The sequence below is a fragment of the Sinocyclocheilus grahami genome, unplaced genomic scaffold, assembly GCF_001515645.1.
Source record: "Sinocyclocheilus grahami isolate Dianchi unplaced genomic scaffold, SAMN03320097.WGS_v1.1 scaffold251.1, whole genome shotgun sequence".
NCBI lineage: Eukaryota > Metazoa > Chordata > Actinopteri > Cypriniformes > Cyprinidae > Sinocyclocheilus > Sinocyclocheilus grahami.
In genome coordinates, this window is record NW_015505430.1 from 158,048 (window position 1) to 170,425 (window position 12,378).

At 36.8% G+C, this 12,378-nt stretch overlaps 2 protein-coding genes and 1 pseudogene across 2 annotated transcripts in view; 2 read left to right on the top strand and 1 right to left on the bottom strand.

The window, feature by feature from the left end:
* Window positions 1-3,380, bottom strand: part of LOC107598439 (ubiquitin carboxyl-terminal hydrolase 5-like) — a 15,525-nt gene extending 12,145 nt beyond the window's left edge. The window contains exon 1 of the mRNA XM_016289776.1: window positions 3,369-3,380. The gene's annotated coding sequence lies outside the window, so the exon portion shown is untranslated. The remainder of the gene's footprint in view (window positions 1-3,368) is intronic.
* LOC107598440 (prolyl 3-hydroxylase 3-like) overlaps window positions 1-6,855 on the top strand; it is an 8,358-nt pseudogene extending 1,503 nt beyond the window's left edge.
* A 2,444-nt stretch (window positions 6,856-9,299) lies between these two features.
* Window positions 9,300-11,651, top strand: LOC107598441 (guanine nucleotide-binding protein G(I)/G(S)/G(T) subunit beta-3-like). Its single transcript, XM_016289778.1, has 3 exons — window positions 9,300-9,314; window positions 10,667-10,883; window positions 11,001-11,651. Exons 1-3 carry the CDS (start codon window positions 9,300-9,302, stop codon window positions 11,105-11,107), a joined length of 339 nt encoding a protein of 112 aa, XP_016145264.1. The 3' UTR covers window positions 11,108-11,651.
* Window positions 11,652-12,378: the final 727 nt, after the last annotated feature.

Consider the following 12,378-nt stretch of genomic DNA (forward strand, 5'->3'; position numbering starts at 1 on the left):
ACAACACATATTTATCTGTGTTTCTGTGTGTGTGTGTGTGTGTGTGTGTGTGTGTGTGTGTGTGTGTAGACAAAGAGGATTTTACTCTCTGGGACCTGGGGATACTAGACTGGATCCAGGTTGCGGGCTGAGTGTGTGAGGTTCTGTATGGGTCAAAGCGTCTCTCCTGCTGCTCTGCTCCCAGTATCTTCAGACATTGAGTATGAATTTGGAACACACAACCCTTACAACTACCTGCAAGTCACCTACTACAAGGTAAAATGACCAATCATAGTGTTTTAAATGTGAAATCAGGCAACACACGTGCAAGGGTCTGAGTAAACCTACCCTGGTCTGTTTTGTAAGTTTAAAATCTGTCTTCCCCCCTTTATACAGTTGGATAAAATGGCCAAAGCAGCTTCAGCTGCTCACACGTTCTTTGTTGCCAATCCGAGTCACCTGGAGATGAGGAACAACCTCGAGAAGTACAGAAGAATGTTAGGAGTGAAAGAAGAGTCCTTCCAGGACCGAGAGAGAGAGCAGGAGCAACAGTGGGTGAGTTCAACAGAAGAGAATCTGCAATCTGCAGATAAGTGTTTTTATTGTTAGCTAAACTAAAACAATTTTAAAAAGTATTTTTGATAACTGAAACAAAATAAAATCTAAATATTAGATTAAAAAATACTATCAAAATAATCAAAAATGAGAAATGCTATGGCAACTCAAGTTGAAGTACTAAAATTAACAAAACTAAAATAAAACCACACTTAAAAGAAATATTTAAAAGAACTAATAAAAAATTACAAAAGCACAATAATTTAAATTTAAATGAGAACTGAAAATTGTGACACTGAAAATCAAAGCTAATTCAAAATACTATAATGATGAATATAAAGTACATAATCTTTGAATCATTTGTATATGTCAACAATGTATGAAAAATGTTACTCAGTTATTTATGACAGGCTTAAGAAATGTTTTCTTAAGTAACTGCTTTTGTGTCTGTTTGGTATAGTTTAAAATTAGTTGAAGTGATTAGAATAATAATGAAACAAGGATCGGTAAAATAAGAAAAGGCTTCAGACCATTTTTCAGTTAAGATGTAACATCATGTATTTATTTTGGAAAATTGTGTATGAGGATGAAAGTAAATCTTAAAGCTAATAAATAATACTAAAATAACAGTTGCAAATGTCATTACAAAATAAATTGTGTGAATTGTATTGCATGTGCTCAGTGCGCATACTGATGTCTGTGCAGCTCTCATATCTGTGGGCATGTAATTGCATCTTTGTGAATCATAACAGTTATTTTGGTTTCGAGTGTGTTGTGCAGGGTGTTATTTTGGTGATTTCTTCCCACATTGGCCGAGCAGTCTTTGAGACTTTTGTCTGTCAATCATATACTTGTTCTACACTTCACTATCCTCACTCGTCTCTTTTTCTCACTCCTTTTTAAATTAACCACATTAGCTGTCCTGTATACCACTGTTCTCAGTTACTCTACCATCTCCACATCTTTTTGTAACATTGCTTATCATTTTTAGGAGATGTATGATGCAGCCATTCTAGCTGAGAGCTCATCTGATTAGGTGAAGGCAGTGAAGAAGGGGAAGGAGTGTGTGAATGAGACGCTCAAGCAGACAGAAGAGTGCAGAGCTCAATGTGTGATGGTGTCTCGGGTCATTCCGGAGGAGCCAGACACCATTCAGGGCGTTTATGAGAGAGCTGCAGGTGAAAAAGGATGTTTATGTACCAAGTCTATCAAGTGATTGCAGCCACTATTAGTAGTATAAAGTCAGATTATTTCAAGGAATAGTCAAATCCAGTCTTATTTGCAAATAATTCACTTGTTTATAAAAAGAAGAGTTTAAATAGTGTGTTGCACCATTAATGGCATATTTTGGTAATTATATATAACAGTTCAGTGAAATCAGTCTTTCTCTGTTGCTTCAGACCTCTCTCTCTCCTTGCTGTCATGCAAACAGATGTGTGTGACCTTAGTGTCAACGCGACCTAGAAGGGTTTCTGCTCTGGAGGACTTCCTGCCCTTACAGCTCGAGCACTTACATATTGCACAGTTCAAAGGTCAGATGTCATTGAAACACGAGCACTGATGTTTCCTACACTGACGTTTACTCCCAAATTATTTGGATTATTTACAAATTATTTATTTTATTTATTATATCTTTGTTCTTCAGTGTTTATTTTTGGAAATATTTATTTTGTTTCCATTTCAAAAACATAATTCCATTTGGTTGAATAAAGTTTATGTAAACACCATGGTTCCTGATGAACTTAAATTTGCAATTTATTTAATTATTTATATTTATTTTTATCTTCCTGTGTTTTATTTCTAATATCTGATCTGTATACAATTTCAATGCCAGTGTCAAAGACTGTAACGATCTAATGACTCTACATTCTTTATCTAATGAAGCGGATGTGAATAGCATTGTTTGTATTATTTCTATACTATTATAGTATTTAATAATATTTTAATTTAGTTTTTATTTTTATATTTTCATTTTAAATTTATTCTGAGTTTTAGTTTTTGTTATGTGTTTTTATTTGCATTTTATTTTTTTAGTAATTTTAGTACTTAAAACTTTTTATTTTTACTTCAGTTAGTTGACAAGGTATCGGTTTTTTGGCATTTTTTAAGTTTAAACTTTTCATTTTATATATATATATATATATATATATATATATAATATTTTCAACTTTTTTCAATGTAAAAAATAAACAGCTGGTGACCTGAAGGGGGCGGTAGAGACCCTGCGCTCCTTACTGCTCTTTTACCCCCCAGATTCAGACTCCCTTAATCTGGAGCTCTACACTCAGACTCTAGAGGCCGACACTGAGGCTCAGGAAACAGGCCCCATGCAGGTGTGATGCATGGACTGGTGGAGTAACTGTGACGCATGGGAGATGGGGTAGAAAGAATAATGTTTGCATTTATAGATAGGTCAGTCTGTTGGATGGATGAATAGATGTCAATGGTCCAGATCAATACAGAATTTAAATGACCACTTGATCTTTTTTCTCAAAGGAAATTGACAAGTATGTCAGCAGAGCTTTGCAAGAGAAGAGACTACTGTACTTTGGGATGGCAAACTTGGACTTTAAATTCAGTAACCCGGTAATTACCTCTATGCTGTTCTTGAGTTTGTTTTTGTTTTTTAGTCTTGCACCTCTGATCTTTTGTTCTCCTTTCTGAAACTAGCCAAAAAAGGCCTCAGTCTCACTCTCTGTCCCCATAAGGATCTGTGGACACCCGAGGACATTGTGCCCGAATCTCTGCAAGAAACCTGGAGGTGAGACAGGAAAATAGAAAAAAATGATAGGATGAAAGGATTTGGTGAAATACATTTCCTGGCAGATTCAAACTTTTCTTCTTCTCAGAGCAGAGAAAGATAAACTTCATGAGAAACTGAAGCAGGGAGAGGAAGTGGATGACAGTGGATTTTATGCAGGTACAAGCACTGTTCCATCCTGTCCTGTAATGTGTGTGTGTGTGTGTGTATATATATGCAGTGGTGTGAAAAAGTGTTGGCCCCCTTCCTGATTTCTTTTTTTTTTTTGCATGTTTGTCACACTTTTATGTTTCAGATCATCAAACAAATTTAAATATTAGTCAAAGATAACACAAGTAAACACAACATGCAGTTTTTAAATGAATGTTTTTATTAAGGGAAAACAAAATCCAAAACTACATGGCCCTGTGTGAAGAAGTGTTTGCCCCCCTGTCCTGAAGGAGAATGTCCGGCCATCTGTTCGTGACCTCAAGCTGAAGCGAACTTGGTTTCTGCAGCAGGACAATGATCCAAAACACACCAGCAAGTCCACCTCTGAATGGCTGAAGAAAAACAAAATGAAGACTTTGGAGTGGCCTAGTATAAGTCCTGACCTGAATCCTATTGAGATGCTGTGGCATGACCTTAAAAAGGTGGTTCATGCCCGAAAACCCTCCAATGTGGCTGAATTACAACAATTCTGCATAGATGAGTGGACCAAAATTCCTCCACAACGCTGTAACAGACTCATTGCAAGTTATCGCAAACGCTTGATTGCAGTTGTTGCTGCTAAGGGTGGCCCAACCAGTTATTACGTTTAGGGGGCAAACACTTTTTCACACAGGGCCATGTAGTTTTGGATTTTGTTTTCTCTTAATAATAAAAACCTTAATTTAAAAACGGCATGTTGTTCACTTGTGTTATCTTTGACTAATATTTAAATTTGTTTGATGATCTGAAACATTAAAGTGTGACAAACATGCAAAAAAATCAGGACGGGGGCCAACACTTTTTCACACCAGTGTGTGTGTGTATATATATATATATATATATATATAACCTTCATCCTGCATTTGTCCTTTCCACTCACTGTCTCTTCAACTCTGTGGTTGGCGTAACAATCACTATGGATGATCAGGGGCTGAATGGGACCAACCGTGTGGTTCTGGATGGAGTTTTATCCCAATCTGAATGTGATCGTGTGACGCAGCTTGCTACTGTGAGCTTTTCAATAATCATCCAGAAATCTGCTATTTGAATTACTGTTGCAATCAGTGCAATGCCGGGTCAGCCTACTAAAAGAGAGCAGCTGAAAGAATCCCAAATCACATTCTGCATGTGTTGATGATAGGTTGCTGCATCCATGGGTGATGGTTACCGGGGGCGACGCTCTCCTCACATGCCACATGAGAAGTTTGTTGGTTTGACTGTCCTCAGAGCACTTAAGGTGAAATATTACTCGGTCATGACACATACTACGATTCATAAAATTATAGACATTTTTCACCACATATACCCAAGATAATATACTAGAAAATATCTGTTTTCCAGTTAGCTCAAGATGGGCTGGTTAACCAGTCAGATGCCAGGCTGTTACATGAGATCGGGGAGACTGTTAAAGTTCTGATGGACTCGTATTTCAGAAGTCACTCTGTTCTCTATTTTGCTTACACACACTTGGTGTGCCGCTCTGCCATCCCAGGTACACATTTCTATAGCTCCTCTAATAGGAACAGACATTCACACATAAACGCATATTAACAGGGATAACACCTTGCTTGGTGCATATATGACTGTGTATGAAGGTCATCAGGAGGGGCGTTCGGATCTTTCTCACCCAGTTCATGTGGATAACTGCATCCTGGAGCCAGAAACCAGGCAGTGCTGGAGAGAAGCACTTGCTTTCACTCATCGAGATCTCAGGTGCACAGATGTGTACATGATAGATGTAGGCAAAACAAAGAAAATTCACTAAGAATAATAGGCTTTCTGATATTTTCCTCAATTTGCATATGTTGTTTTCACTGATTCACTAAATTTGGAAGATTCAAGATACAGATGATGAAAGACAGGGTGTGGTAAAAATTCAGAATAGGTCTTCAAGCTTCTTGCACACAAAATTATGAAACATTTCACACTTAATGTTAACGTCTGGCTACAGTTACTGCTGGAAATGTTCAGTATAAAGTGTATACAAACACTGCTTTAACAATCCCTTACTGACAATATTCTGTTGGGAATAATTATGCAACATTGACTGAATGAGGTGCTGATTTTTGTGAATCCGGCATATTCTATAGTGAGCCTCATTTGAATAGAAAGGAGACATGTTTATCTGTAAAATAATAAAAAATGTCTGACATAAATTGAATGTTATTTTTTCCACACTCTTCTGTTATGTACTCACTGTGATTTTGTTGATCTTGTTGCCTTTGCAGTGCAGTTCTTTACCTGAATGATGATTTTGAAGGAGGTGATTTCTTTTTCGTTGATCAAGATGCCAAAACAGCCACTGTAAGATTCTTCATCCCAGTATTTACTGAATTATTTTCTTTTATTTAGATCCATATTTATAAATTTCTCATAAGCTATCTCTATGACGGTATATAAGGATGTAAAAATCTCCTGTATAATATTAAAAATAATGGGTCTTCCCATTACATTCACTAATAACTTCATTTTTCTTATTTGTGTACACAGGAGAGCATTTCACAATTTTTTGTCTAATTCACAACATATGCGTACACACATTAATTTGTTCTTAACCTCATTCTAATATAATGAATTTGGAGTATTCTAAACTGTGCCTTAGGTTAGTCATATCTGCACAACCTTTTTGCATACGTAAATTAAGAATGAATTTTAGTGCAAACGTTATTGTTGAACCATGATTTGCTATACTCAGATTTTACACACAAATTAGTGCATATGCATGATTAGTGAATGAGACCTGATCTCTCAGCATCTCATTTTTTTTTCTCCCAGGCAATGGTTAAGCCAAAATGTGGGCGACTGGTTGGATTTACATCAGGACCAGTCAATCCCCATGGTCTTACTGCAGTAACGGCGGGTCGACGATGTGCATTGGCGCTCTGGTTCACCACTGAAAAGCACCACAGAGATACGGTGAGAAACTGTTATGGAAACTTGAAGACTAACTAAAAGAGGAAAAGTGTTGTATGTTTGTACACTAACTCATATGTTTTATTTCATCTTAGGAACATGAGGAAGCTGAAGAATTATGGGCTGCGGATGGAAAAAGTGTAGTAAAAGAAGAGAAGGGTGAGGGCGAGAGTGCCTTAAAATCTGCCCGCAGCGGAAGAAGCCAAGGTAAAGAGAGAGAAAGAGTGACAGGCAGGTGGGATGAGCTGTAAGAAAGACAGATGAATGAGCCAATCAGCAAAGAGACATCCATGGACATCAAATGCCTCACTGTCTCCTCATGAACACTAGTTTATAGTTTCACAGGTTATGTCTTTATAAGTGTGAGAGTGTGTGCATGTGTTTGTGCCTTTGTTTCAGTATGTCTGTTTTAATTTGGGTTATATATAATTTTTTTTACAATAAAAGAATAAAGCGACGAATGGCTAATTATGTAGTTCAAGGAGTAATTTATTATTTTTCTTTATAATTAGTATTTATTATTGTACAATGACGTTTTAGTGCCACATAAATTAAAAATAAGATTACGAGAATAAAGTCGAAATTACAAGAATTAAGTCGTAGCAATCGTAAATCAGCTAGACTTGAAGACTTGAAATATTATTTCCAATCATTTATTATACCGTGAATGAAATAGCTTGTGAATAGTTACTTAACGTATTTACCTCAGAAAAGACAACAACAATAACTTAAGTTAACGAGTTGGAGCCCACTTCAACCTTTAGAATGTTTTATGTGGCAGAATTTTCAAATGACAATGTTATTCACGCAATATACTGGCCTTAAAAAAAATTTAAAAAACAGCTAAAACCAGCCTAAATTGGCTGGCTGGTCTTAGCTGGTTTAATCTGGAAGTAGCCGGTTTTAGCTGGTCTCCCAGCCTGACCAGCTAAATAAGTGGCCAAACCCCTCTAAACCAGCCTACTGATCAGCTATGACCAGGCTGGATGACCAGATAAAACCAGCCAACCAGCTTAGGCTGGTTTTAGCTGGGGTTTTTTCAGCAGGGTTGCTACGGCTTTATTCTCAAAATATTATGACTTTTTTTTTTTTTTTTTACTTTATTCTCATACTACAACTTTAATCTCATATTGCTACGACTTTATTCTCAAAATATTTAGAGTTTAATCTCATATGGCTACTTTATTCTTTATACTTTATTTAACTTTATTCTTGTCATTTAGATTTTATTCTCAAAATATTATGACATTAATCTCATAATCTAACATTTATTTTATTTTTTATTTTTTTACGTGGCACTAAAACGGCGTATTAAAAATTTTCCCGCATTCTTTTTTTTTTTTTACATATTAAAAATTAAAATAATTTTTTTTTTATTAACCCATAAAGGCAGCGTTCACCCCAATTTGACAATTTACTCACCCTCAGGCAATCAAGGATGTAGATGAGTTTCTTCATTTGAATAGATTTGGAGAAATTTAGTATTACATCCCTTGCTCACCAATGGAACCTCTGTAGTGAATGGGTGCCGTCAGAATGAGAGTTCAAACAGCTGATAAAAACATCACAAAAAAAACATGTGTTTGTAATAAACAAATGAATCAAAGATGTTTTTAACTTCAAATTGTTACTTCTGGGAGGGGGACACGCTGAATAACCAGCGTTCTTTGCTACCCTCAGTACCACGACTGAGGTGAGACCCTTGAGCAAGGCACCGAACCCCCAACTGCTCCCCAGGTGCTGCAGCAATATGGTTGCCCACTGCTCAAGGTGTGTGTTCACTACTGTGTGTTTGAACTTGGATGGGTTAAATGCAGAGCACTAATTCCGAGTATGGCTCACCATACTTGGCCACATGTCACTTCACTTCTGCTGTGATGTTTTTATCAGCTGTTTGAACACTCATTCTGAAGGCACCCATTCACTGCAGAGGATCCATTGGTGAGCAAGTGATGTAAAATGTATCCAAATCTGATCCAATGAAGGAACAAACTCATCTACATTTTTTTGGGTGACTTTTTTCACTCAGATCAGATCAGTAAACTTAAACGCTAATTTATTTAGCATGGAGTGAGCGGCCTCATGTTTTTTTCTTTTTCTAATACTGCATCCGCACCACTAGGTGTCAATATAAATCCAAGACCACTGTCAAAACTATCAGCTCAAATGTGCACACCTTTAATTTATCATTAATTATTGTTTCTCAGAATCAAAACCGAGACAAAAAAGACAGAAGGTACAAGTGTTTAATACATCTAGACAACAGTACATTAAAACAAGTGAGCGGAGAGAGGGAGGAGGGGAGGTGATGGACTGATGGAACGAGTGAAAGAGAGAAAGAAGGTGGGGGAGAGAGATTACAGATAATCCTTCATAAATTAGTGCATTTGTTTATGAAGCTCACAAATCTCCCATTTAGAGTATGGAATAATAATCCAGGCAAGAAATCATATACTCATTCATACCTCGACTCCCCATCCCAACACGACGCCCCTTCCATTACGCCCAAACCCTAATATCACTGGCCCTCCTCTAATGCATCAAAAATCAGACCCTTGCCTTACTTTACTCTAGCCATTGATCCTCTGTTTTTGAATGAATCTACACTGAGCTGTAAAATAGAGGATAGAATGGTTAATGGTTCATAAAGTGTTAATATCATCCTATGCATCTGATACTCAGCAGTCCTGGAAAACAGTTAAGAGTTTAAGAGCAGAGCAGATGTATGGATGTGCCTCTTAGGTAAATGACTAAGACCATTCTGACCTGTTTTCATCGATGTTTGACTATCACCGAGATGCATTAATGAATAATCTCTTTCTCCCTCATGGTAACATATAACATTACACATCATGCTGGTGTTGTGTGCAGTGCTGAAGAGCGTGGCTATTAAATAGTGATAATGGAGCAGTCGATGGTTCATTCTCATACATTTTTAGCATGGATTTTTTTAGATTGAGACATTTGTTTAACCTGGGTTTCTCAATAGAATATAATCCTTTTCACCCATGGGTCGCGTTGTCCCCCCTCCTTGCTAAATCGGGTGATGATTTTATCCACCATGCTGTGATGTTTTGTCTGGTTCAGTGAGGTGGGGGAGGACGAGTTATATTTACGATAATGATAGTTTTAGATAGTTCTAAATCAGGACACTAAAACTGATTTAAGCAAAGCCTTACATGTTCACAGGCTTTTAAACTCTTTTGTTGCACAAAATTCTCTCATGGTCCTCACGCATTTCTGTTCCTGAAGTGATGAGCTATTTATGTTTTGTTACAATAGTGTTTACACTCTTAAGATTAAAACATAGTGTACCTAGGATACCATACTTTGCTGCTGTTAAATCACAAAGCCTTCTGCTCACCTCAGTGTGAATATTTAAAACAAGTATAAATATTGCTAATTTTTAAAGTTTCCAAGGTGTACGCAACACCAGCTCCCAGTGATCTGAATCCGCTTATCATTCCATACATAGAAATGTCTCTCCAGTCCATTATTTACTTTTTCAGCTTTCTTCCATCACTCTGACATGTGAGAATGTTGTGGATGTTCTGCCTACTCATTCATGACTAATAAGCCACTGTAACCATGACCCTCATTTGGTGGCTTTAAAAAAAAACGTTTTGGTTTTCAGAGACATCTGTGTTCAGAGTTTATGGATGTATCATCAATGCAGATCTTTAGGATCAGGCCTAGGATATTTAGTTCGACAACTTTGTCATTGTAGGTTTTTCAGTCCATTATAGAGCCATAAACCATCCATAGCTGAACACTTTTCAAAGCAAATGTATACTTTTAGCCAAGATTTGCATTGTTCACTATTTCCTAAACATAAACGCGATTTACAAATGCCTGCAGCTATCTACAAATGCACAGGACGCGATTCACAAATGCGTGCAGCTATCTACAAATGCACAGGACGCGATTCACAAATGCGTGCAGCTATCTACAAATGCACAGGACGCGATTCACAAATGCGTGCAGCTATCTACAAATGCACAGGACGCGATTCACAAATAAATGCCAGGCAAAGTTGTGGTTGTGACATAAACATATATTTGTGAATGTTTTTTATTTGCAAATCTCATTTTATTTATTTGTGAATTTAATTCATGTTTGTGAAACTTTAAGATTTATTTGTGGATCTCATTCTAATCTATTTATTTGGAATTAAGCAACAATTCTACCCCCATAACCCTACCATAAAGTGGTAGCGAGTTTCGCAGTATATTTAAAAATATATATTTTTTTCTCTCTGTCATTTTTCAGTTTTTCCCCAATGGCAATGCAGTGATCACAGGTTCAGACGATGCGTCCTGCAAGCTGTACGACCTGCGTTCAGACCAGGAGCTCATCACATACCAGGACTCCAGCATCATGTGCGGCGTGACCTCCATCGCTCCCTCCTTCTCTGGAAGACTCGTCCTCGCTGGCTATGACGACTTCAACTGCAACATCTGGGACTCGCTGAAGGCTGAGAGAGTCGGTATGTCAGCGGAAAGAGATACAAGGATAGATGTCACCTTCAGGAGAATGATAGATAATACATTTTAGATGCAAACATATCTATTAATTGTAATAAAACTGGGCTTGTGCTTTACAGGAGTGTTGTCAGGTCATGACAACAGAGTGAGCTGTATTGGTGTGACACCTGATGGAATGGCCTGCTGCACAGGATCATGGGATAGCTTCCTGAAGATCTGGAACTAAGGCTCTGTCTCAAATGGAGGCAAAATCAGAATATGTCAGACAGGGTTAAATGCAAAGGGACAACTGAAACAGGACTATGGGATGTAGTTGTATAAGTAGGGAGAGAAAGCGATATGTTTGTTGTGCCGTCACAACGAGAAAGATTGTGAGTAAGACAACCTCATTTAGAGATGGGCTGACCTGTACAATAATCTTGTCAAAGAAATCATGTAATACCAGAAAACTTGTTTTTCAGGGACTGCAAAAGTGGGCATTTACAAGGCCATTACCTATTTGGTGATTCGTGAGGTCATTTTTTGATAGGGTCATTAACAAATGGCTGTCACAGCATATTATCAATAATAGCATATGAAATAAGACTTTCAACACTAGTTGGATCAAGCTTACTGATATCTAAATGCATCCTGTGCTATTAAACCTATAAGGCAGAGGTTGCCAAAATAGTTGCACAAGATCAAATATACAATTAAGTCTAACAAAGAATGATATTTTTACTTTTATAAAAATGGGGTTTACAAACTATAGCCAGATTAAATAAGTTTTAGTGAGACCGTCTGATGGAAGATTCTTTTTTTGAAGTTTAGTGTTATTTTTTGCTATTATTTTTTTGATAGTGCACTGATAGCGTCATCTGTTTTTTCTGCTCATTCGGGCCAATAAAAAAATACTACAATGACAAACCTGACTGATTTCTCAGATTACATTTTATAATTTCTCATATCTGATTTAATCGAAAACAAATGCATATATTATACACTATAATATACATACACACTACAGTTTATGGGGTCAGTTTTACTTGGCAAGGATGCATTAAATTGATCAAAATGGTGACAGTAAAGACTGCCTTTTGTAAATGTTACAAAAGATTTCTTTCAAATAAATGGTGTTCTTTTGCACTTTCTACTCCAAGAATCCTGGCACAAAAAAAAAATGTATCAGTTGCCACAAAAACATGAAACAGCACAACCGTTTTCAACATTAATATGTTTCATGAGCACCAAATCCGCATATTAGAATGATTTCTGAAGACTGATGTCTGCTGAAAATTAAACTTTGCCATTACAGGCATAAATAAAATTTAAAAATATATTACAATTTAAAATAACCATTTCTGTATTTTTAAATTAAAGCACAAGATATATATACACACATACACACACACACACTGTCTCTCTATATATCTCAATCCATCTTACAGACCTCAGACTTTTGAACAGTAGCACACAGATATCGGATAACTCTTTTGATGTTAAAAATAGTTCAGATAA